Source organism: Lepisma saccharinum, chromosome 20 (assembly GCF_977018435.1).
Source record: "Lepisma saccharinum chromosome 20, izLepSacc3.1, whole genome shotgun sequence".
Taxonomy (NCBI): Eukaryota; Metazoa; Arthropoda; class Insecta; order Zygentoma; family Lepismatidae; genus Lepisma; species Lepisma saccharinum.
The window spans coordinates 50,352,234-50,378,835 of NC_139248.1; the positions used below are offsets into that span (position 1 = coordinate 50,352,234).

Sequence of the window (26,602 nt, forward strand, 5' to 3'; positions counted from 1 at the left end):
AACACATGCATGATTTGAGGGGAAGGGGTTAGCTCCGGGACTTCAGGTTTTTCGAGTATGTCCTGCCGTGATACATATACTATATCTTTTAAAAAACATTTTTTGGATAGAAAATACCGTGACTTTTTAATTCGAAATTCACGGGGGCACGGAAAAAATCGAATTAACAAAAACATGCATTATTAAAGAACGTCAATAAAACAAAGTAAAATAAAGAACATGCAGTGGACCTTACGCAAAAATTGCTGTATTGTCAAAAAAAAATTAATCTCAAAATAGTAATTAAGCTACCAGTAAATAGAAAACGCTTTTAAGTAAGTACACATAAGTGTAACATTAGCTACCTGTTATCACTTAAAGAAGTTGCTGATTTTTGTGTGCTCTTTGTTTATTTATTTTTACACGGTTAACAAAAATTTTCAATTTCATGTATTGCGTGAAACAAGTCATCACTAACATTTGCTTGAGATTCAATAAACCTTCTTAAATTTTCAACCATTTCCAAAGCTTCAGAAGAGCTTGGCACAGACATTATTTCTTTATTTTTAATATAGGTCGATAATGTATTCGGCAGCGTCCCATACTCTTTAGCGATGATGTCACTTTTTTTTCCTCCCATTTCTTTCCACTTGTCTCAGAACTATTTTTTCTGTAATGTTAAGTTAGTATATGCGCCACGCTTCGACATTGCAAACAACCTACCCTGGCTATAATCATAACTGGCAACTGAGGACAGATACGAATAGAAGACTCGCAAATTATTGGTTAGTGGGGGTTCAAGGACGAACACCTTCGCACAAAAAGAGTGGGCAATCGCACGGTATTGTGTAGAGAATGAATGCGGCATACCAGCAAACAGAAACATTATCTTCCTACGATTGTCTCTGGATAGCTGCCTTCGAATTATCAAAACAACAGGTTCGAAACTTCGAATTACATACGAATTTTTAACATTGATTTGAATAGGAATTTCAAGGGTAATAAACTTCTTTTCAATTTTCCGAATATTCGAATTATCCATGTTCCATTGTATAATGAGGAATTTGTACTGCATGGTTGTATATGTACTCGATAAAACCCTTTTCGAATGTGCTGATGTTAATTTCCTCAGAAAAGTCTTAATCTTCCCAGAACTTTATCATCCATGGTGGGAGATGATGCAAGTGTTTTAATTAATATTTTTAGCTTTGCGAGAAGAGCAAGTCTTCCATTCCTTACATATTTTAATGTGCTTTATGTCTTTGCAGGTCCCTTTACAACCTTGCACTTTTAACATTTCACAAAGGTCCTTTTACACCCCTTTTTAGCTCTCAGGTAACGATTTTAGGTAAGAGAAGAGAATTTTCCCCGTATACACTGAAGGGTGCAAAGTGGCCACATATACCGCCACACCCAAAAAATTTAGTTCGTCACCTTTTCGAGAGCCTATCGAGCAAGACTTCACCAAGAAAAGTTTTTTAGCCTTGATGTCGTTGCCGATGGTGTACGGCGACACGACGCCTTGAATATTAATCGGAGTATCATTTCTTACATTAAAACTGAGATGGATACATTTCTGTTCAGTAACATCAGGTTATTTCAGCATGATAAATCTATTCTGTGTCGAGTTTCCGATCATTCTTTGCGAAATGCTCAGCTGAGCGTGACACAATGTACTTAATAGGAAATAAAAGCCGCTCTTCCGGTGATGTCTTTCGGCTGGGAAGACTAACTCGTTCTGATGGGAAATTTCTCCACGACGTAATGCTATCCGCCGAAGAAGTCATGACCCAGAAGAAGATTTGTGACATTCCCTCAGCGACACTGACAGGCCAATCTCTTCTCCGAAGGATGTGAGGAACAATTTTCCACTTGCACGCTAGAGTAACCTCCGAAGTTGGCGCAGTTTACATTACGGAACGATTTTTCGGGAACAGCGCATACAGTTCTATGTACACAGCATTTCTCAATTCTTTTCTCCATATTGCCTGGTATTCGTTTAGAGAACATGACGAGGTATTTTTCCGTTGACACAGACATCGGATATTACCCTACACCAAAAGTAAGCAGAAGAAGTTGAAAGAATATTTCTAACGTCGGTCTGATTTAATCCCGCTCGTGCTGTATGGGATGGAACGTCTCGAAATTTCAGTATAAGAAGATTTTTGTTCAGGTCACGTTAATATAGAACTAGGAATATTTTGTAATCTTAACCAGTTTCTGGACTCGAACGTTGCAATACGTTTCTCAAAGGAAAATAAAAAGTCCACTTAAGAAATGGAATTGCGTGCGCATTTTGATAACTAATTGTTTGGCAGAGCCAGTTCTGTCCATTTAAAATAGCGAAAGCGAAAAATTAGTCGAAACCAAGGCTGGCTCAGTAGCTCATTTGGCAGAGCAGTGGGACAGTATTCAAGGGAAACGGGTTCAAGCCTGCATTTTTCGCTAGAATATGTACAATAGTACACCTCCTGTGTGTGTCAAACCGTAAACTATTTGTAATAACCACGGAGCATACTTTTAATTCGATATTTATTTTACTTGCAAAAGGGATTCCAGGTATCGTTAAGTCATTGGATGATAGGTTTCCATTTAAAATTATGTATCTCGGTCCAGGTTTAGCACGGCCAAGTATTTGCAGAAGTTTGTATTAATTGACAAATCGTCTTATTTTCTATCCGTCATCACTTACCCCTCCCTTCTGGCTTCATGGTCAATATCTTTAGAACGAGAATGCACATTTGAACAAGTAGTAATATGTGTATGAAATGACTTTTTAAACTTAAATAGGAGTTTTAAAAATAAACAATGTTATAAATACGGCAGATAAAAATACAGATACAGTAAGTACTTCTCGAACGTGCTTTGTTTTCTTCAATGCGTATTATCATCTAAGCCGTTTGAGTCCAAAGCAATCCTATAAGGTTTCAATTAAATTTACGTGTGTGCGGAATTGGGAGGGGGTAGCTGTGTCCATACTCTCTTAAAATGTATTCGATTTTAAACGGGCGATCTTGATTAACAGAAATGCTTTTGCAATTAATTCGGCCTGCCTTCAGTTGGCTGACTTCATGGGGTATGTCTTTGTTTCACAACCCTTCACAAATACCATTTGTCGTCATGCCTTTAAGATTCCTTCACGCGGTGGTATGGAGTATAGTAAATAAAAATAATAACTGACTTCAGTTTGTAATACACTTGTAAATCCATGATAACAGATGTGTGTGTGTGTAATTTACTCAGTGTTTATATTGGGGAAGGTGCGGAAATTGTGCACGGCAGTATTGGTGCAAGCCCCAAAATTTAATGTCCCTGGAAAATATGAGTTCATAGGCGACATATAGTTTTGGAATCATCTATGTATTTAGCCTCAAGTTTTTGGTTTTGCACATTTTTCTACACGTTTCGTGCGTAAGGAAATAAGCTGGTGAATCTGCCTTTTTCATTACATGCTCCTGTTTTAATTATATATAAAAAATATTCAAGAAATAACCCATTGTTACTTTATAAGAATTAAGTTTTGTATATTTTTGTTAATTTTATTTCAGAGTTGAGGGTGGGGTAATACTACGCGGTTTACAATGATGTTCGTACGGAAAGTCACATAAATATTTCACATTTGAATACCACTTAATATAAGACATGAAGGAAAAAAGTGATGCTCTTTACTCGTATACGACGCATGCACGAAGACGGCATAGTCGAGAACATTCTGTCTTGCTATCGGAGCCCCGAGGGTGATGAAGACGAAGAAGCAAGATGTGACCTGAAATCATCATTTTTATTTCACGGTTCTGTATCTTTGCGCTTTTTATTGGTTTCATGTGCTGCAGAAATGTATATTTCAGCGCATGTTTATGTACACAGCCGCTTGTAATGTTTCACGGACATTGTAGACACTGTGTATTATATGTCATTCCACCCTGGCACAACATCGCCAAGGCTTACCTGCTCAACGTACAGACACTCCAAGATAGGGCAACGAGAATTACCAGCAATTTAACCGATCTAGGAGAACGTAAGCTTGCACGCCTTGAAGACGAGAGTGGTGTCAGGTCTCGGAAACTTTTCCTGAACTCACCTGGTCGATATCCTGAGAGAATGTGTTCTGCATTCTTTCGTGATTTTATTTAATTGATGCATTCCTCCAAGATATGATTTTCGGTTTATAAGTGCAGTGCTTTTCTTTCGACCCAGCATTTCAACATGTTAATCGCTTGACGTGGAACGACAAACTTTTCACATTTTGCAGATCAGTATCATGACGCACAGTAATTTATCCAGGCACTCCGAAATTGAAAATTCCTTGTGTTCGAAAATCATGTTTTTCAACAACCCTCGTAGATGATGGAATAATCATATTTCTATAAACATTGACAGGAGCTTGTTTTGGCGCAAAGTAACTGTTCATTAGAAAATATAAAAAAAAATGGTTGTGACGGCCAACTAACTCATGCTTGATTTTACATCAAAGGACCGACAGTGGTGTGTATTCTGACACTATTCAACAGTACGTCGTACCATTTTTCATGAGTTTCGCACCAGGTGTTCATTTATTTCAATATCGTCAGAATGGTCACTGCTACAAAAAAAGAGGTGGACAATAGAATATGAATTTCTCGCCATGTTGCAAATGGAAGCGTTTTTTTAAAAAAATTGGTTATTAAGCTAGATACGATGTTTAAAAAAATATATCATGAATAAGAATTTTCAGAATTTCACGTATTCCTTATGGAGAAAAAAATTAACAACTTCAAGTTACGACTGGTCAAATGGAAGTTTCGACTTTTCCGCCTGCCCATCAAATCTTTAACCTATCCTCTTCCTGCTCATGTGTTTTTCTGTGTCATCCGAAGTTTGATATTCCCAAGAGAGCAAGTAAAATAATACTCCATAAGCGTAATGCTAAGTTTTCTCCTCCTCCTATGACCATCCAGCGCACATGCCTTTGTTTCCCTACCTCACCGCGGTGAAAGGTCGGTGGGGAAGGAGCAGTCCTTCCATCTGGTTGGACACACAATCTTCCTCCTGCCCTTAAGGGGAGAAATATAGTAAAATATGTACGATCGTATGATCATGTGTCAATATATTGTAGTCTTTCAGTGGTGCCGGACAATTTTTCTTTGAGGCAACAAACATTGTGTATCAGATTGTCACCTGCAACACGGGTAAAGGACATCATGCCAAACCTTAAAAAAAAAAGAAAAAGAAAAAAAGAAAGTAGTTTGAGTTTTGAAAAAAAAAATTGATAAATTCTTGAAACGTTCCTAATGTGAACGTTTACTCTGTTAAGTTTACACTCCCCCCCCATTTCCGAGATAATTACCAAATACTAAAATTAAATAATGAGAAGGTACTAGTTTAGCATCGAGTGTTATTTATTTCCACCGAACTTACTGGAAGGCATGGATTAGATTGCAATTATACGGCTTTCATTCACAGTACCAAAGAAGATCTGTGCACATTAATACGTATAATAATAAAATGTTCGTCAACTGAATCTAATATCCTCTTTTGTTATTCAATAAATATTCAATTCTTTATATTTTTGAAATTAATTTCCTTTCCAGGACAGTTGTTTAAATACAAATTTTGGCTATCTACACATAAACTAGATGATGAACATGTATCGTTATATCTCTATTCTGATGCCGTCTCTTTACCTATTCATGTAACAATAGCAATACAGTATTAATTAATTTATATATTATTATGAGAGCTATAAATTACATTGACGTGTTAATTTTAACATTTATATTATCATTATTACTATTATTGAATATGTGTGCCTTAGAAGAAAACTGAAAAGGAACAATTTTGTACAGAAGATAGTGGATACGTTTCGAATAATATATTTTATGAAATTCCCAGAGGAATATCTCAATTCTAACATGTCTCAAAAAGGCCAGAGGTTTAATTGCTGAACTTGTGGAAAGCTACAATATGAACTTATGATGATGAATAAGATTATAGGATCCATTGTATTATAGGGTGAGCACAAAATCAGTTCCTGGTTTTGAAAGGGTATAACTTTAATACCAAAAGTAGTATTCTGCGGAAATGTTCACACTAGTTGCACAATCTCATAAAGTTTTTGGTGGTGTTCATTGGAATTATAAACACTCATTGTGCGCGCCACCTGTTACGCGGGAAACATCGAGACGGTAATCCAGCTCCAACTAACTACACCTTCTCAAGCGTATCCGGTGTGATGAAGTTGACAGCTGCACTGATGCGTTCCTGAAAGATCATTCAGGGTTGTGGGTAGTGGAGGTACTTAGACCTGGTCCTTCACGAACCCCCAAAGGAAAAAGTCACAAACTGGCATGTCCGGTGATCGCGGGGCCAACTTGCATAAATTTTGATCATTGGGTCCAGCTCGTCCTATCCATCGGTGTGGGAGGTTGTCGTTCAGAAAGCTGCGTACAGATTGATGCCAGTGTGGGGGTGCTCCGTTTTGTTATAGAATGTAGTCGCCTCTCTCTGCAGCAAGTTGGGAAATTAACCAGTCACGTAGCATTGTTGAGTAGCTTTCACTTGTGATTGTTGGCTCCTCAAAGAAGAACGGACCGCACACTCGACGCTCTGACACTGCACAAGAAACATTCACGTTGGGTGAGTCACGTTCCACATGAAGAGTGGCATGCGGATGCTCGCTTCCCCAGATCCTAACATTATGCCTGTTCACTTTTCCACTCAAGTGGAAGGTCGCCTCATCACTAAAAATTATCTTTTTCAGAAAGGTGTCCTCGTCCTCCATTAACGTGTGGATATTCTCGCAAACCTCACGTCGCTTTACCTTGTTTTGTGGATATAACTTTTGAACCAGTTGCAGCCGGTACGGGTGAAACCGCAAGCGCTTCCGTAAAATCTTGCTTACTGTTGTTTGTAGCACCTGCAACTGTCTGTTAGCTTGACGTGTTGATTTCCTCGGGCTGCGTACAAAGACTTCTCGCACACGCTCTACAATTTCCTCAGAGACGGATGGTCGGCCAGAATTTTCTTTTTGATCACAAATGCACCCTTTCTCCACAAATGTTTTATGCCACTTCAAAATGGATTTGTGTGTAGGTGGATCAACATCAAAATTCCGTTTTAAATGCACGCTGCACTCTCACAATACTGCTTGTTTTGGCAAGTTCTAACACACACCAGCTTCTTTCCTGCGGGGTGAACGCCATTTTCGATGTCACTGCCCCCAACTGCCGAAGCCACAACTAGCGATTCTTTGAGTTAAATGAGCTTTGGATATCAATTTTATCAATATATTCCAGTAACTATTAATTTTATGACATCTTGAAATCAGGGAGTGTTTTTATGCTCACGCTGTATATATTATAATTATGTATTCAATTGTGGAATTTTGTATTACGTATTTTGAAATTGTGATGTACCTGGTTGTCAAATCTTGTTCATCACTTAATAATACGAGTAATAATTATCATTATTATTTCTTAACACTTTTTTCTGACCCCCGAAATATGTTGCTAGATACATGTCTTGTTGTAATGGTTAGAGTAGATAAATGGCAAGAAATAGAAATAGATGTGTAGTAATACTGTTTTCCGCATTGTATCAAAATAAATATAAATTTATCTGGAAACTTCATGCAGGCTATTGCTTATTTGTGTACCTAAATGGTGAGTTTCCTTAGGGAAGAGAAAATGCAGAGAAAAAAAAAAGATCGGGAAGATAGAAGCGAGAGCGTGGTTGCTCATTTCAGCGCTATCGAGTGGCCGCCGCGAAGAAAAACGAGGAAACAGCAACGAAATATGTTGCTAGATACATGTCTTGTTGTAATGGTTAGAGTAGATAAATGGCAAGAAATAGAAATAGATGTGTAGTAATACTGTTTTCCGCATTGTATCAAAATAAATATAAATTTATCTGGAAACTTCATGCAGGCTATTGCTTATTTGTGTACCTAAATGGTGAGTTTCCTTAGGGAAGAGAAAATGCAGAGAAAAAAAAAAGATCGGGAAGATAGAAGCGAGAGCGTGGTTGCTCATTTCAGCGCTATCGAGTGGCCGCCGCGAAGAAAAACGAGGAAACAGCAACGGAGGACCGGAAGCTCCGAATGGCCACCGTTAGTCTTTGCGGGAGGCCATTTTCTCCCTGTCCAGGAAGAGCAGCCAGAAAGGGCGGGGTCGGCGGAAGCCGGGCAAATGCACGGCCCTCGTCTGTTCCTGCCCGTTAAACACAAATCTGGGAGGTTAAGACACAAATAAGCCTACTTAGATGGAACGTAACGACGTTGAAGGCCGAAATAAAAGAGTTTAGACATGGAGTAAATGGAATCGCACAAGAAGCGGAAAAGCCCTCTCTTCTCTCCGCTTGGCTCTTTCTCAAGGGGAGATAAGCAATGAGCGGGAATTAATGAAAAACGACCGGAGCAAGATTGCAGGGCGGATGGAGGCTGAGTGGTGGTTGTATGGGCCCTGGAAATCTGACCGCTGGAGTGGAGAGCTTTCCTGGCTCCGTTGTTTCTGGAGACTTGTCAGATTAGAGAGGGAAGACAAACAACATGGAACCTTTTTCCGCTTGCGCGTACCGATCCAAGGTTCAAGAAATGGACCGCTATTGAGCTATATAAAGTTAATTTTACAAGGGAACCGAAACCCATTAAATTTTATCTGAGCTTACACTCACAATCCCAAAGCAGAAAAGTAAACTTCGGCAAAAAAAAAAAAAATCTTACCATGTCTTCGTTTCCATCACTTTGCCGTGTTCGAAGATTGTCCTTTATGCACCGGCCTTCCTGGCTGAGAGGTTAGCACAGCGCGCAACGACGCCGGGTTCGAATCACGGCCTGAACGTGGTTCTTCTTTGTTTATGTCTGTTCATCAATTTCATCATATGACCACTCATCCTCATCTTCGCATTTAGCCAAAAGTGACGGAAAAGCGAAGTACAATAAGTAAATCAGTGTAAAGTTAATTCCACGTTTATTTGGTACGATGACATTGTAGCGTATTAGCTCCACGAATTCACCGCCTTTCCCACACCACGTCTATGGGTAGCGGTGGAAATAATATTCTCTCGTGTTGATTCAATAAGAGTAAATAATGCAGGAAGGTAGGCAACACACATTGCATCTTTCGATGGTCGGGATCTTTTGCCTGTCATAACAATGTAACTTTTTCGTTCCATGAGAAGGCCAGTAGGACAAGAAGGATAAGATGCTTAGGCTGTGCTTCGGAATATCATTCTCAAACCAGGTTCCACAGGAAGTAGAGCTGCACGTAATACAGCCGAGAATTTGAACGTACGTAACTTTTGTTCAGAAAGCGATAGGGACGTGAAATTTACACTGGTATTAACTTTGTCTATGTAGATATATTTGAAACATCAAAAAAGGTTTAGAATTTTTTTGTACGAAGTAAAAACGAACATGCATAAAAACTTACAATTCGATAAATACACCATGGATGCACATAGAAAATTTTTGCACGCGATTCCAAAGCAGACCTCTCGATTAAATCTAGCAAGGTCCTTTCTTGCCAACCCCTACCCCGAATTTTTACCCGACTGTAGTCAGAAATTTTTTTCACACTTTTAATTCACACGTGCGAGAAAAAGTTCTGAACTAAATTTGTATTTGAACTTCATATTTAGGCCTATCTATAATATCTCGAATACTTTGCCTTCTATTTAAAGAATGGATATTATTTACGTTTCAATTTACTTTGCTTTTCTTCTCCCTTTCGGATAATCGTGAAGATGAGAATCGATGGTGATTAGATGAAATAGATGATAGACACACAAGAGAACACTCAACTTGAATGCGAAGCCGTGGGTGGCAATACCATGTGTTTATTACAATTACATAGTACATCTCGAGTGTTTTATTTTCTCTGGAAGATAAGTTACTGAAATTATTATAATTTCATTAACACACTCAACAAACATTTCCATAATAGGTTCAGATATAAATGATCAGAAACAGAAAAATATATATTTGCACATAATTTTTTACTTGCTTTAATCAAACTGTTCAAATATTTTACAGGCTGTTTCCGGAAAAACCCTTTCTACTATATATATATATATATATATATATATATATATATATATATATATATATATATATATATATATTTATGGTGCCGAAAAACGTACAAGCATTCTGAAGCATGTTTTTTTAAAAATATATGTATACCGGGTGAATCACCTAAAACTTGCACCCCAAATATTTCAGAAATGAAAGGTGCTATTGATGTGCTGTTTTCACAGATATGAAGTATAACCAAGGGCTCATAATTGTAGCCCATACATAGATTTTTATAATTATTACAATGTGTATTTATTTTAGAAAGTTACATTTTTTCAAATGGAACAATTCCTATTGACAGTAACAAAATAAAACTAGAGTAAATTAGCCTCGTCACTAAGCAGTTGAATGGAGCAGACAACTGCCGGTCTGTACAATTATCAAACTACTTGTACTAGAATCCTGAAAGAAACACCATTGACATTCTAATTTAATTGATAATTGTACAGACCGGCAGTTGTCTGCTCCATTCAACTGCTTAGTGACGAGGCTAACTTACTCTAGTTTTATTTTGTTACTGTCAATAGGCATTGTTCCATTTGAAAAATGTAACTTTCTAAAATAAATACACATTCTAATAATTATAAAAATCTACCTGTTATTCTGTGACGCAACATGGCCCCTTAAATGGAACCATCCTTCGTCAGAGAAGAATATTAAGCGTGGATCTATTACCCCACCATTAACGTTCCCCAAAATACAGTTACAGAAATTTACCCGACTCTCGTTATCGCGTGGTAGCAGTTCCTGGACAATAGTGACCTTGTACGGTTTCAGTTTTAAAAATTTGGTAGCTCGCCATGCTGTTTCAAAAATTCCTGTTTCCTGTGCATGTCGTCGGAGCGATTTTTGAGGAGTGTGTTCTAATCTTTCTCCGACTTCGTCCAATTTATCCTCAGTTTTAACGCCGTTTTACCGTTCGCTTCTTATCGAGAATAGATCCTGTTTCCCTGAATTTGTTCACAAGGTTTCGCACGGTATTTCTGTGTGGAACAGGCACACCTGGGAATTCTGTTGAACATCGTCTCGAACGTCCCCACAAGAATTTGTAATCACATACCAATCGTACATAAAAACTTTTTGTTGTAATGTGTACCTATGTGCCATTATTAAGACTATAGCAAAACGCAAATAACACATAACCACTTTAGAAATACAACTGAGCTGAGATCTCGAAGTTACTGAAATGGAATTGGGTTAAGAAAGAAATCCACAAGTTATGCTCAAAGCCATGTGTTTCAGTTGGCACTCTGGCGCCACGAGCTGTTAGCAAACTTAAGTGCCCTTTTAGCGTGTCTTGTTACCAAAGCTATGCGAAATTTCCTAAAAACATGCCAAAAAAGGTGTGGATCCACGAGGATAACATTTCCAACATCCCCGTGACAATTAACGTGCTTATTTTGAATGTAATTGTAACTATAATTCTGAGAACTTGAAGTCATTTCCAAGCTAGCGGTTTCCATAGCGGAGATATCGCACGCGATTTGAGAGGAGTTGGCGTCCGGGCGGCCGCCAAGCGTGCCGCCGTCAGGCGCACAAAGGGGGAAAGAAGGACCCTGTATAATTGCAAGATGTGGATGTAGTTAGTAGTAGTATTGATACTACGGACGGTGCGAGAAAGTACGAACCCCTCTCCAGCAGATTTGCTATACTTAAAACTTGCTCAACATGCCTACATGAGCTTTTTGCTCAAGTGTGGAGCTCTTATAATTCAAGATTTTTGTAAAAAATGCCCTCGGGAATTTTTCAGAAAGTACGAGCTCCTCTCCAGCAGATTTGCTATACTTAAAACTTGCTCAACATGTCCATTTGTTCAAGTGTAGCACCTGCCTAACCCAAGAATTTTATAATTCGGAAAATATCAAACCCCTCCTCAAGCAGATTTACAAAAATTGCATTAGTTTGTCTATAAACTTGTATCTATACCTACCTATACATATTTACTTCAGGTTTAAGTTTAATTGGATACTATTCAATTTGCTTATCCAATATTAAAACAATGCAATATGCAGAGACCCTCTCTAGAATTGCTCCGTGTTTGCATGTTTCCCCTCTGTGGCAATGTGCGCAATTCCCGAGACGGTAGTATTGATTTTTTTCCTCAGCGCCAGTATTTACAGAAATTCCCGATTATTGCATCAGCCAGTATTGTGAGACTGACTGAGGAGAACAGATGTGTTGATACAGTACTTCTCATACTTACAGGTTTAAATTCATATTGAACAATATAAAATCTGATATTTGTTGTAATTTACTCATATTTAGAGTCAAGCTTATATTTGTCACAGCCTGTTATACATAACAAGGTCATTGCCATTCAAGATATGCATGTTCGTGCAGGCATTTGCGCTGGGTCAGTGTGAATGATTTTCCACTTGTGGGCTATTGGTTTTACAACCTGTCATAAGATTAATATTATTAATATTAATCCATAGAGATTAGATTTGAATCCCAGGAAATTTTATATAAATACCAAAACCAAAAATATTAAGTGTATACACACATATATACATACACACACACAAAGTACAGTGCTGAACCCAACTGATATTTTTTATTCAGTATAAAGTTTTGAATTGAATCCCAGGAAATTGTATATAATAAACAACAACAAAAATGCCGAATCAAAAATATTGTAATCAGTGCAATAAGAATATATCCAGCTCTAATTGGGCCAAGCATCAAAAAATTTGTAATCCAGACAAATACAAAACTCCCACAAAAATTTGCCCCAAATGCAATAGAAAATATAACATGGAATATTTCACATATAAACATAAAGATACTTGCTCTGTACAGTCATCAACATCTGGTCTGAAAAGAAAGCACGAAGCACCTCTTAATGCCAGATCAGCAAAGCAGCCACGCTATGAACCCATCCGTAGCAGTTTTAACGGCCAATTAAGGGATCACCGGTTTGTATCAGAGCCAAGATGTGGCATTGAGAATTTCTTGAACAGTATAAATTCTGATCTCCAGGCAATTCTAAATGCACAAAATGGCTCTTATAAGCTATCCCTCAAATTGTATACTCAATATAAGAAACCAAATGGCACAAAATTTACACAGCCCCACATAACAGAAACTGTACCTGTATATTCAAATGCAAATTCAGACACAATAATAAGCAGCTTGATAAATCAACTGAATATTAAACACTCTGAATTTGCTGCAAAAGAGTCCGGATGGAGCCTATGCGGTTCATCACACAAGTTATATGTTAATATTTCTGAATTCAGCCCATTACAAGGATCTACATATCTGCCATTACCTGCTAATATCAAAAACAAAAGAGCCGTGGTCAATATAAAAAACACCGACCAGAAATGCTTTTTGTGGTGTATATTAGCTGCTTTGTATCCAGTTTCAAGGAATCCTGAGAGAATAAGTTATTACAAACAGCATGAACATGATTTTGACGATGTAATGGAGGGTTTAGAATATCCAATGTCAGTTCAGAATATTGATAAATTTGAAAAAAGGGCCAGGCACATCAATGGCAAACAATTATCTATTAATATATTTACTTGTTCCACTGGCAATTGCCCGATAGCACCTCTCAGAATCAGTACACTTGATGATGAAGCTGCAATTCCGATTGATTTGCTCTTAATTGAAGGAGATAGTACATATCATTATACTCTGATACACAGTCTTCAAGCTTTAGTGAGAACACAACTAGACAAAACTCATACAATATTTAAGTTGTGTAGAAGATGCTTAACTGTATTTGATGGTCAAAAAATGGTAAATGGGGTTCGTGAAAAAAATGCAGAAATTGCCAAAAACAAGTTAATTGAGCATCTGAAATACTGTGGCAACCATAAACCTGTTCATATGGTGATGCCCAATCCAAGTGAAAATTGCAAATTCAAAAAGTTTGAAGCCTTGTTGGAACACCCAGCATATATTGTCTGTGATTTTGAATCGAACCTCAAACCTATTGCATTCTGTAGCCCAGATCCAGAAGAATCTTCAATTACACCGTACCAGCAACATGAACCTTCCAGCTTTTGTTATGTGGTTATACGGGATGGTGTTGTTATTAAAGAATATTCATACAAGGGACCAGATGCCATCAAAATATTTGCACATAGAATAGAAAATGAGTGCCGTGACATAGCATCTAACATCTTATTAAAATCAAAGCCTATGTTGTCTTTAACAGAGGAACAGATTGAGGATTTCAACAATGCAGAAAAATGCCCGGTATGTGATTGTGAATTTTCAGATACAAATATCAAGGTGAAACACCATTCTCATACAGATGGTAAATTCTTAATGGCCCTGTGTAATAGCTGTAATATTAAGATCAAGAGACCAAGATTTGTCCCCATATTTTGCCATGGAGCATCCAATTATGATTTCCATCATCTGATCAGGTACGAGGGTTTTGACAAACAGAATTTAAATATTTTAGCTGAAAATGATGAAAAATATATATCTATTAGCAAGATAATTAAAGTTGATGGTGTTTCTATTCACATAAGATTTCTTGATTCTTACAGATTTTTATCTGCTGGCCTGGCCACACTGGCCTCTCAATTATCTGATGAACAATTCAAAATCACACGTGCATTGTTTCCAAATCAGGACCTGAAATTAATTAGGCGGAAGGGTGTATATCCATATGACTATGTTACAGATTTTTCTAAATTTGATGAGTGTTCCCTGCCACCACAAGAAGAGTTTTACAGCAAAATCAGAGGATCTGGAATCACTGATGAAGATTATCACCATGCTCAGTTGATGTGGAACAATTTAAAATGCAAGACATTTGGTGATTATCACATGGCATATTTGAAACTTGATGTCACTCTCTTAGCTGATATATTGCAAGCATTCAGAAAATCTTCCATGCAAAATTATGGACTGGACCCAATATATTTTTTCAGTGCCCCGGGCCTAGCATGGTCTGCAATGTTTTTCAACACCAAAAAGCCATTGGATCTGATCCACGATCAAGATAAGTATCTGTTTATGGAGGAATGCATAAGAGGAGGGATGGTGCAATGTTCCCAGAGATATGCCAGAGCAAATAACAAGTATATGCCTGATTATGATCCAGCACGGCCATCAAATTATATAACGTATGTAGATGCAAACAACCTCTATGGTTATGCCATGATGGATAAACTGCCATATGCAGAGCTTGAATGGGTTGAAAATTTCAATATTGAAGATCTTAAGGATTTTGATGACAGTGTCTATTGCCTCTTCATAGAGGTTGATGTGACAATTCCAGATCATTTGCACAATAAATTTTCTGATTTGTCCCCAATTCCTGAGGTTAAGTGCTCACCTGGCTCTAAACAGAAGAAGCTCATGATGACTCTGGATCCGAAACAAGGATATGTCATATATTACAAAAACCTCCAGTTCCTGATGAAACATGGTGTTCAAGTAACCAAAGTTGGCAAAGTCTTGAGGTTCAGGCACTCAGAATGGTTGAAACCATATATTGATACAAACACGGAGCTTCGAACATCTGCAAAGAGCCAATTTGATAAGAGCTTGTTTAAATTGATGGTGAATTCAGTGTATGGCAAAACAATTGAAAATGTCAGGAAACATACCGATGTTAAAATAATTACTGACCCCAGCCGGAGCAAAAAATTGGTTGCAAAGCCCAACTTCAATTACAGAAGAATTTATGATGAGCACATGGCACTTTTCAACATGATGAAAACAAAGATCAAATTTGATAAACCTATTTATGTAGGGGCTGTGATATTGGAATTGTCCAAATTACATATGTTAATATTGTATTATGATGTGCTGAAACCTTTTTATGGTGATCGTGTAAAATTATTGTACATGGACACGGATAGTTTTATTCTTGATATTCAAACAGAAGATGTTTATCAAGATATGTCACAGCCTGAATTGTTTCAATACTTTGATACCAGTGAACATACATTAGTTCAACCCCACAACAAAAAGGTGCCTGGCAAGTTAAAAGATGAGACACTTGGTGATGTTATTGTGGAATTTGCTGGGTTAAGTGCCAAGATGTACAGTTTTGAAACATGTAGTGGTGCTGTTGCCAAAAAAGCCAAGGGCATTGGCAGAGTTACTGTTGAAAAAGATCTCCAATTTGAAGATTATGAAAATTGCATCAAATCCCAGAATTCAATCAAAACATCAGAAAATAGAATTCAGAGTGAGGATCACTTGTTGACTTCAAATATTGTAAGGAAAGTAGCCCTGGACCCACATGATGATAAGAGATGCATTTTGTCATGTGGCATACATACTTTACCATGGGGTCATTGTGATTTGAAAAGTGGGAATCAATGCCCAAACACAGAGCATGATTTGAAATAAATAAACATGCCTATGAACTTATTTGGGTTCAAAAAACAAGGTATTATGGACCTGCCCACACCACAACCCTCTCCTGATATACTGTCTAAACTGAGTGGCTTGTTAATTATTCATCTGAACAGCATATTTACAGATAATGATGAAGAAACAGGTAAAACATTGTACATATTTAACAATAATTTAAATCATTACCAATTACCTGTAGGTGGGCAATTGCAATTTATTACAACCCCTGAGGGTGATGTCAAGATTTCAGTAGGGAGAAATATTTACAGAATTAAGCACTCAAACATGGTTTCTGGCACTGTATATACTGTTTCTGCTGGTGACTGCTTATATATTGAGGTCCCGGGATCATATGACAAGCTTATACCCTTTTTTATAGAATTAAGAATCAGATACTCTATAATAAATAACCATTAAAACAAAAATGCCTAATGATATATTTGGCCATACAAGGCATGAAGATCACAGTGATGAGATTCTTATGCTTGATGTCAGAGTCAAGAAATTAAGAAGTGATTTACAAGCTTTACAAACCACACTGAATGCCAGTCTTCAATTAGAAATTACAAATTTGCAATCACAATGCATGGACCCTCTTCTTAAAATTGATTCCGAACTCAAACTGTTGCTTCAGAAATATACTGACCTGGCCACATTGGATAATTTTCAAAGTTTAGAAGAAGCTGTAGCAGCTCTTCAAGCCAAATTTAAGACCCAGGCTAACAACTCTGAGCAATTGAAACACCAATTAGAAGAGCAGATAAATAATGTCCAGGCACAGCTCCAAACAATTGTCAAAAGCATAAAATCACAAGAAGATTTTGATCTAGTGATTTCCACTCTAAAGGAACAGATTCAATCACTCCAGATACCTAATCTGGACCCCTTGAACAATGCCATAGCCGAGGTTAAAGAAAAAATTGAGACACTTGAAAATTTTATGAACAACTTGCCATCTTCTGATGCTTTGAATGCAATAACTCGGAGTGTGGCAAATATTAAGCTGCAACTTGAAACATATGAAGATTTTGGAAAAATTCAAAGTACCATAACCCATCTTGAAGGTACAATAGCAGCAGTGCAAAGTGATTTGGCAAATGTACAAGAATCTCGCCTGCCTGGGATTGTAGATACACTTGTCAGTGTCCAGCACCAAATCACAAAGCTTGAAAACCTCAACACTGAATCTGAACTATCTCATTTTCATCACTTGATCGATGATATCCAAACAAAGCTTGAAATTTTACAACAATCAACACCCTCTCAGGCAGATATAGCCCTGCTACAAAATGCTATGCAAAATGTGGCTGATGCATCTGAATTAAACAATGTAAAATTGGCACTTGAATTTTTACAAAATACAGTATCAAATCTTCCCACATCACAGGAACTTAAAAATATTAAGAGGGCAGTGAATAGGATATTGAAATCAGAAGATATCAAGAATATCCAAGCAGAGATCAAACAACTTACTCAGACAGTGGCCACTCTACCAACCAATCAACATATTAATGAACTGCATGCCCTGTTTGAGGATATCAGAAGACAGGTCCATGATCTTACTGCTCAAAATTCAAAATTGGCAGTTGTTGAAAATTTGCAACAAATTGTAGCTAATATCAAGCAACAGCTAGGGACCATGGAATCCAATCAAGCAAATGCTCTGTCTGTTTTTGCCACCCAGCTTCAAGAAATTGTGCAACAATACAAGAAACTTATTGTGGACATAAAAATCAAGCCAGGCCACGATGATGTTGTTAGGACCATCAATGAGCACCTTGAATCTGTAACAAGCAGATTGCTTACAGCAGAAAAGGAAATAACAGGCATAATCGAGAATCCAAAACATACAGTAATTCTTGAATTGTATAGCATCCCCAACAAAGAATATGATTCTCCATTTACACCAGGTGGCAAAATATATATGCTGTCCCCTGCACAATTTTATTACCAGTTTTTTGTTGGGGGCACATTGAGACCAATCAAGATCAAATATTGGCATCAACCACAGGCACACCACTACCCCACCTTATCAATAACAAATGCTGACAACAAACCAAAAATCACCAGTGTAGAATTGGAGGATTTTACAGACCCCAATACATTAGAAACAGCATATGTTGAAGATGATGGATCTCTGGAATTTAAAATACAAATAGGAGACAAATTATATTTAGAAAATCCTGCAGTATCAGCTGCTGAACACCCTATAGTTGCAATATTCTTGTTTACATATTATGTCTAGACAAATTATTGTTGATGAATTACACAGACAAGCCAGACATCATTTTAAGAGACTCCCAGTAGTCACAAAGGGCATAGATGATTTATGGCAGAGCGACTTGATTGAGTTGTCAAGTGGACAGTTGAAAAACTTAGACAAAATCAACAAGGGCTACAAGTATCTACTTACTGTAATAGACACATTTTCAAAATTTGCCTGGGCTGTGCCACTCAAATCCAAGACTGGAAAATATGTTACAGAAGCCATCGGGACAATCATCAATCAGAGTGGAAGATCACCGCGCTATTTGCAAACAGATAATGGCAAAGAATTTTATAATTCAGTGTTTCAACAATTTATTAAAAGCCAGGCAATAAAACATTACTCGAGTTACAGTGATCTCAAAGCCTCAATTGTAGAGAGATTCAACAAAACCTTAAAAAATCTTATGTATAAACAATTTACTCTCCAAGGTAATTATAAATGGATTAATATTCTTCCAGAACTTCTACATAAATATAACAACTCGGTCCATTCCACAATCAACATGAAACCCTCTGAAGTAACTTCATCTGATGAGCAAAAATTGATCAGTACTGTTTATTATCCTAGATACCAGCCAACAACAAGAAAGGCCAAATACAGGGTGGGTGATCAAGTAAGAATAAGCAAATATAAGCACTTATTCAAAAGAGGCTTTACAAGAAACTGGAGCACAGAATTATTTACAGTGGTTCAAGTTAAACCCGGGACCCTTAATACATATATAATAAAAGATCACAGAGGAGAAATTCTCAAAGGCAGGTTCTATGAACAAGAACTCAGCAAAACTAAACAGCCTGACACATATCTCATAGAAAAAATAATCCGCAGAAAAGGCAACAAGTTACTTGTCAAATGGCTAGGACTCCCAGAACACAGCTGGATCGATGCAGACAAAGTGATAATATGAGCACCTGGGATGTTATAAAGAGGCTGCCAGAACCTGAACAACAGAATAAGAGAAATGGCAAGTTGCTGCCTGATAATATTAGGTGTCTTATTGTTGGGCCATCTGCTTGTGGTAAAACTACACTAATAGTTGATAATTTTTTATTAGCCCCCAACTGGTTAGACTGGAAAAACAGGCACTTGTATATCTTCTCTAAGAGCTTGGAACAATTAAAATATCAGCAGCTGATGAAGCTATATGATGGATTGGATATTGCCACTTTTGAACCAGATGTTAAACCACTTCACGAATGTCTCGATAATTCTGTTGTTGTGTTTGATGACATTATACTGGATAATCAAAACAAGGTTAGAAATTTCTTTACACAGGGCCGACACAAAAACATTGATTGCTTCTACCTGGCACAGACTTTTTCTAAAATACCGAAGCAGCTGATCCGAGACAACAGCAATTTTATATGTGTGTTTCATCAAGATCATACCAACCTCAAACACATACATGATGAATATGTAGGTGGGGACTTGAGCTACAATGATTTTTCCAAGTTTTGCAGCAGGTGCTGGAACCAGGACAGTTATGGGTTTGTCACAATTGATATGACAAGAACACCCAGTAGTGGCAAATACAGAAATAAAATCAACGATTTTCTAGACGTTGAAACATATATAAATAACCATGAAACGACCAGTCATTGACGATCTTAAGTTAAGAGATTATCTTGTAAAAAGATTTAAGGGATGGAAATCAGAGAACCGGGGAATTTATGAAAAACACAAACAAACAGAACAGCCTGTAATTGATGCTATTAATAATTTAGGTAAGAATATTAAAACTGTTACAGAGCAGAATCAAGATTTGATCACGGAGCTTGTACCTGTAGCTGCAAGGAACATATTAGATTATCCATTCACCCCACTTTCCAGTATTCATACACCTAGTCCTGTTGCTCCTAGAAGAATTGAAGCTACACAGGATCCTATTGAATTGGGTCTTCTTGCTCAAAAATATTTAACTACACCTAAAGACAACAAAGATGAGGTGTTTGGCTTATATGCTGACACAGAGCTTGATGGGAGCATCATACATAGAATTGGCAATTTCAGAGTAACATTTATGGGGGATGATCTGATTGTTTATTCAGAATCTCGTCTCGGAGAAAAAGGTGGTTTTGTTAAGTACCCCGGCACACCTGGGTTGTGGGAACTGATGACTAGGAAAAGGCCTGGCAGCTATACAGATCAAGATTATGAGCATTACAAAGAAATATTAATAAAATCAGATGCTCTATACCAGAACAATGATCCCACACAAAAAAGGGTCAAGTCTAGCAGTGGGGCAAAATACAATAATTTAATCAAGCCCATATGGTCACAGATCAAGACTGGTAGTGGAATCAAACAATACAACACCCTGCCCAAAGAATTTGTGTGGGTTGATGATGTCAGGAAACTTGTGGATAGGTTGCTGGTCATAGCTGGGGAGGAAAATGCTGGCAACCACAATTTTTACAATGAAAAAGTTGGAATTATGGACATGATAAGCACAAAATTGTCTAATTTTATAGTGAATGACCCTAAGGGGATTGGATATCTCATAAAAATTATTAATACTCTACCACCTAAATTTTGGAATATTTCTGAGGGTCGGGGCCTTGTTAATGACATTATAAACAAGCTGCCATTTGAACTACATATTCCAGGCTATCAGTATTGTGGTCCAGGCACAAAATTGGATCATAGATTAAACAGAGGTGATCCTGGTATTAATCCCCTAGATGCTGCTTGTAGAGACCATGACATAGCATACAACACACATTCTGATCTTGACAAGAGACATGTTGCAGACAAGAAATTAGAAGAGGCTGCATTTGGCAGATTTGTAAGCAAAGATGCATCTTTGAGTGAGAGAATATCAGCATTGGGGACCACCATAGCTATGAGCACCAAACAAAAACTGGGGTGGGGGTTGTGAATATGTATATAATAAACCTACAATGAAGGCCAAGGGTGTTATGTATCAAATACCTTATGCAGGTCTCAAATCTCTTAAAACTATTGACAGTCTCTTGACCAAAAAGCAGCGCAAGAAAAAAAATTCTTGTCTTGCAAAGGGACATGGTATGAAATTGTTGCTCAGTACCCCCCAATTAAAAAAATTACAGCAATCAAGAAAAAAATCACATACAGGGGGTTTCATATTTACCATCCCTGCCATCTTAGCTGCTCTCGGGGCTGTTGGGAGCTTGGCTGGGGGATCAGCTGCCATAGCAAAAACAGTAATAGATGCCAAGAAAAATAGGGCAGAATTAGATGAGCAGAGGCGCCATAACCTGGCCATGGAGAAAAAAGGTAAAGGTGTTAAGAGAGCCATGAATAAGTTTAAAAAAAACAAGAGCCGCTTACAAACCAAGATATTGAAGCTTTAATCAAGCCACTGGGCATCAAACATTTTAGAGGTGTGTACATGTCTGATTCTTTGCCAGAACAACCACTCAACAAAGAGTGTGGCATTGTTAATTTGGATGAGTACAAAAATCAGGGCACTCACTGGATCTGTTATCTTAAATATTTAAACAATGAGGCATTTGTGTTTGATTCATTTGGAGGTGTTCCACCTGAAAATTTAGTAAAATATCTAAATTCATCCAATCTTTATTACAATAATGCCCGTGTTCAGAATTTCAAAGATGTTAATTGCGGACATTTGTGTTTATCTGTTCTTAGATATATGTCTCAAATAAATAAACCATCAATTGAAAATTTTCAAAAGGCCTTGTGGTATCTGAAACATCATGGGGGTATTCCATCTCACCAGCCAAAATTCAATATTGAAACTCAAATTACATGATGACATTGTGTATCCCAAAACAATAGCTCTCAGAGCATTTTACGGCATGTACCTGATCCCTAATATTACACACCACAACAATACAATTGCAGTAGGGGATCAAAAAATTGTCATCACTCCAGGGCAATATAATCTATCCACTCTAAATGCTCAATTACCCAGAGGTGTAGTGTTAAGTCAAAATTCTGTCACTCACAGAGTAGAGATTGTATCTGCTACAGAAACAGTGGATCTAGGTACTATAGGAGAGCTGTTAGGCTTTGAGAACAACACGAAACTTGAAGCAGCCATCAAACACACTGCTATTAATATACCTAAATTCTTAGCCATAGAGACTCTGAACATTCACTGTAATGTGGCCGAGGGTATGATCACCAAATCAAATGGCATAGGCACTCACAAACAAACTGGCATCATTGCAACATTCAAACCTAATTCCGAATTCATGGAGCCAATCATCTACAATCCATCCCCAACATTATATTTTCCTGTGTGTCATAACAGAATAGATTACATTGAATTGATGGTCACTAATGAAAAAGAAGAATTAGTTGATTTTGCTGGAGCCACAACAACTGCTATCATAGAGATTAACATTTAAATAAAAATACATACAATGGAAAATATTGAGAGTTATGAGCTACAATCATTCCCTCCAAACAGGAGGACATTTGCAAATTTAAATCAACCCAACACAGAGATTGAGGTTGATCTTGATGTAGGGGACGGCTTTATACACCCCCACAGAGCAGATCTATACATCAAATTTGATGTTGTAAAGCTCGATGGAACAGATTATCCGGCAAATTCAAACATAAGATTGGTAGACAATTTTGTACCGCATCTGTTCTCTGAAATTGAGATCAGAAAGCATGGTGTTGTTATAAACAGAATAGATTATCCCGGCATTACCTCCACAGCTTTGGCCACACTAAAATTATCCAAAACCGAGGCTTCTTACTACAAAATAGGCGGGTTTGAAGCTGGTGATAAGATATTATCCAAGAACCATACAGTGCTGTTCCCTATGCGCCTGTTGCCAGGATTCTTCTCGGATTACAAAGAAATTATGTGGAAGGGTGGGTTAAGAATCACATTTAGAAGAGCTGCAAATGATAATAATGCATTGATGAGGTACAGCACATTAAACTCTACAGGAGAAGCTCTGCCTAATACCTTACCTGATGCAGGCAAATGCATTATTCAGACTATGGAGTTAAGAATCCCTGTTGTTGAATATGAGGCCAGTTACGCTCTTAAATACAAAGCTGATATCCTAAAAAATCCACAGGTTCCTCTGCAATTTTACACATATCAATGTGTACAGAAGCCTGCATCTGGTACTTATTATGAATTTGATGCTACAAATTCATTCTCCAGTATTCAATTTGACATGCCCGATTTTGTGGTGGTACTGTTTCAGACTGGGAGACACAATAATCAGGAAAAAAATTCAAGTAGATTTGATAACTGCAACATCAAGAACATATATCTTAAAAATGGTAGAAATGAGGTTTTTCCTAGAGAAAATTACAATTTAGACATTTCCAAGGATGATTTTCTCAAGTTATATGAAGCTTTTTCGGCTTTCAAGCGCGTCACTACTGGTAGTACTGACCTGTATTATGCACCAGATGAATTCAAAGCACGGAGACCCATGTTTGTAATTAACACTTCAAAAAGGAAACAAGTTGTGGTTAATGACAGGACAAACATTAAAATTATCTGTGAATTCCACGAGGCATTACCCGATGACACCATTTGTAGTGTCATTCTCATAGGGGAAAAATCATATGTTTATGATGTAAGAAATGAAAGAGTCACAGAGCAGTTCTAGAAGCACAATTTAAACACGGAGGCCCTTTGGATATAAAACAATACTTTACCGTCAGAAAATATATTACCTACCCATTTTATACCACCTCTGCTCGTAGCAGATACCTACCCAAAATACAATACATTTGCCTAAAGCTGAAATACAGAAATATTGCAATAATTATTCTGTAAGTTACAGACTTGTGCTTATATATTATTGCGACAAAACCAAACCTGCTATTCGATTTGCATGACAATATCCATAAAAGAATTTCCTCAATATGATGGATGGTCCCTAAAAGGGTGCATAGTGTAGATAAGAATTTCTCTTTGAGTTCCATGACAAATGACATGTAATTTCCCTCGGAAAAGGCACAGTACAGGTAATATCAATAGATATAATCACTCAGGCATACAGAAAGAAGGCAATTACTCTTTGATGATGAATAACTCTGAAAAGACGCAATATAGATTATATCTGCTGGCATACAACTCCCGGGCATGCAAGATTAATTGTTGGCGGAAACATGGGACTGATCAAAAGATTGGAAAGAACATGCAATGTTGACTTGACCTCCATTCTATTGTATTGTATTGATCAGGCAGTTTCGGCCGTATTGTTCAGCCAATATTCTACCCAGATAACAAAACTCTGGCGATTCTTAATAGAGAATAATTTTGCTCTGTTGTATAACATTTTTACCAGGTTTAAGATCTGGGAGCTATCAACTAGCTCAAAATCTCACGTATGGAGTGCCACATCTCTCAGGACTCGAACCCAAAGCCCCTTGTTTACAAAACAACAATATTAACATTTTGCCATCAGATTTTATGAGGACTCAAACCCGAACCTTTTGATTACAAGACAATGCACCACACTCCACTCGGTCTCAGAACCCAATAGATATCAATTCAAAATTCCTGGAATTTTGACAGAAAAACATACTATAAGCTTAATTTCTGGTATAGTCAAAAATTGACAAGTTTATAAACAAAAATCTGGCTGATGCAACTTTTGTAAGTATAGCAAATCTGCTGGAGAGGAGCTCGTACTTTCTGAAAAATTCCCGAGGGCATTTTTTACAAAAATCTTGAATTATAAGAGCTCCACACTTGAGCAAAAAGCTCATGTAGGCATGTTGAGCAAGTTTTAAGTATAGCAAATCTGCTGGAGAGGGGTTCGTACTTTCTCGCACCGTCCGTAGTATCAATACTACTACTGTAGTTTGTTTTTTTTTTTTGTTTTTTTTTTTGCGGGTGAATTAAATAATTTTTCTTTTTCTTTTCAGCCTGCAACTGACTTCTTCGGGAGGGTAGTCCAGCGCGTCGTTAAGACCAAAAAGATACGTAAGTACAATTTACTTATTCTTTATCTGTATATTTACCATTGTTAGCCTTGTCTAATACGGGGTAGCTACTCAGCGGCAATTCCTTGAATTCCTGTACAAGTGGTTCGGATCCCACTTTAAACTGTAGGTCCAGTCCCGATTAGCCTTACTGTGCATAAAGTGGACTTAAAACACCAAATCAACCAACCTTGAATTCCTGGAATTGTGCGTGAATTATTGGCGCCGGGAATTATGCTTGAATTCTGATTCAAATTTGCTCCGTAGACGTGAAAAATTGCAATTTTTATTAGTCCAAATCCCATTGAATTAATACATATTTTTAATGGTCTAAGACGAGTTTTTTCAAAGTTTAGCTTTTATTTTTATCGAGGAAGGAATAGAAAAGAAAAGAAAAATCTGCGTGTGGAAAAAAACAACAGAATTCTCCCAATCCGTTTGGTTTATTAATGTGCTTTGCTGAACAATCTATCTGACATGCGGAAGATTATTGCAAGATAATATATCTTGAATTTGATTAGGTAAATTTGAAATTGTTATACAATTAACAATTTCTGGTAGATTACTACATCCCGTAACATTTGTGACTTGTGTTTCTAGATGTATTTCTATCTGAGTAAGCGAAATGGCAAATGGAAACTTAGCACCTTAAATTAAATATGTACCGTTCAATTGAATTCATTAGAATTTTTGGATACAATTGAATCTCACAAGCCCTTTGTATTGTTAATATATTTGTGTGTGGGGGGTGAGGGGCGGTAATACGTAAGGTTGAAATACAGAAAAGATCTGCTTGAATATTGAATTTTTGGAAAGTTCGCCTTGAAAACCGGGAATTATACTTGAGTTTTATCATGGTCCTAGAGTGACCACCCTGTTATACTTTTCAGTACTTATCATTGGAGAAACCTACGTTAATAAACAAATATAAAAATACATATGCTGATAAAGGCAAGTTTTAAGCAGCTGCTCTTGCACAACAATTGGCTACAGGGTTAGTCACTTGTAGTTACTACCGGCCAGTTGCAACGTGCCACCACTCCTTGCTCCGGCTG

At 37.3% G+C, this 26,602-nt stretch overlaps 1 protein-coding gene across 2 annotated transcripts in view; it reads left to right on the top strand.

Moving 5' to 3' along the window:
* cutlet (chromosome transmission fidelity protein 18 homolog) overlaps positions 1-26,602 on the top strand; it is a 408,876-nt gene that overhangs the window by 346,487 nt on the left and 35,787 nt on the right. For both annotated transcript variants that reach the window (XM_083141467.1, XM_083141468.1), the window contains exon 19: positions 25,491-25,548. In XM_083141467.1, coding sequence (XP_082997593.1) covers positions 25,491-25,548 — 58 coding nt within the window. The remainder of the gene's footprint in view (positions 1-25,490; positions 25,549-26,602) is intronic.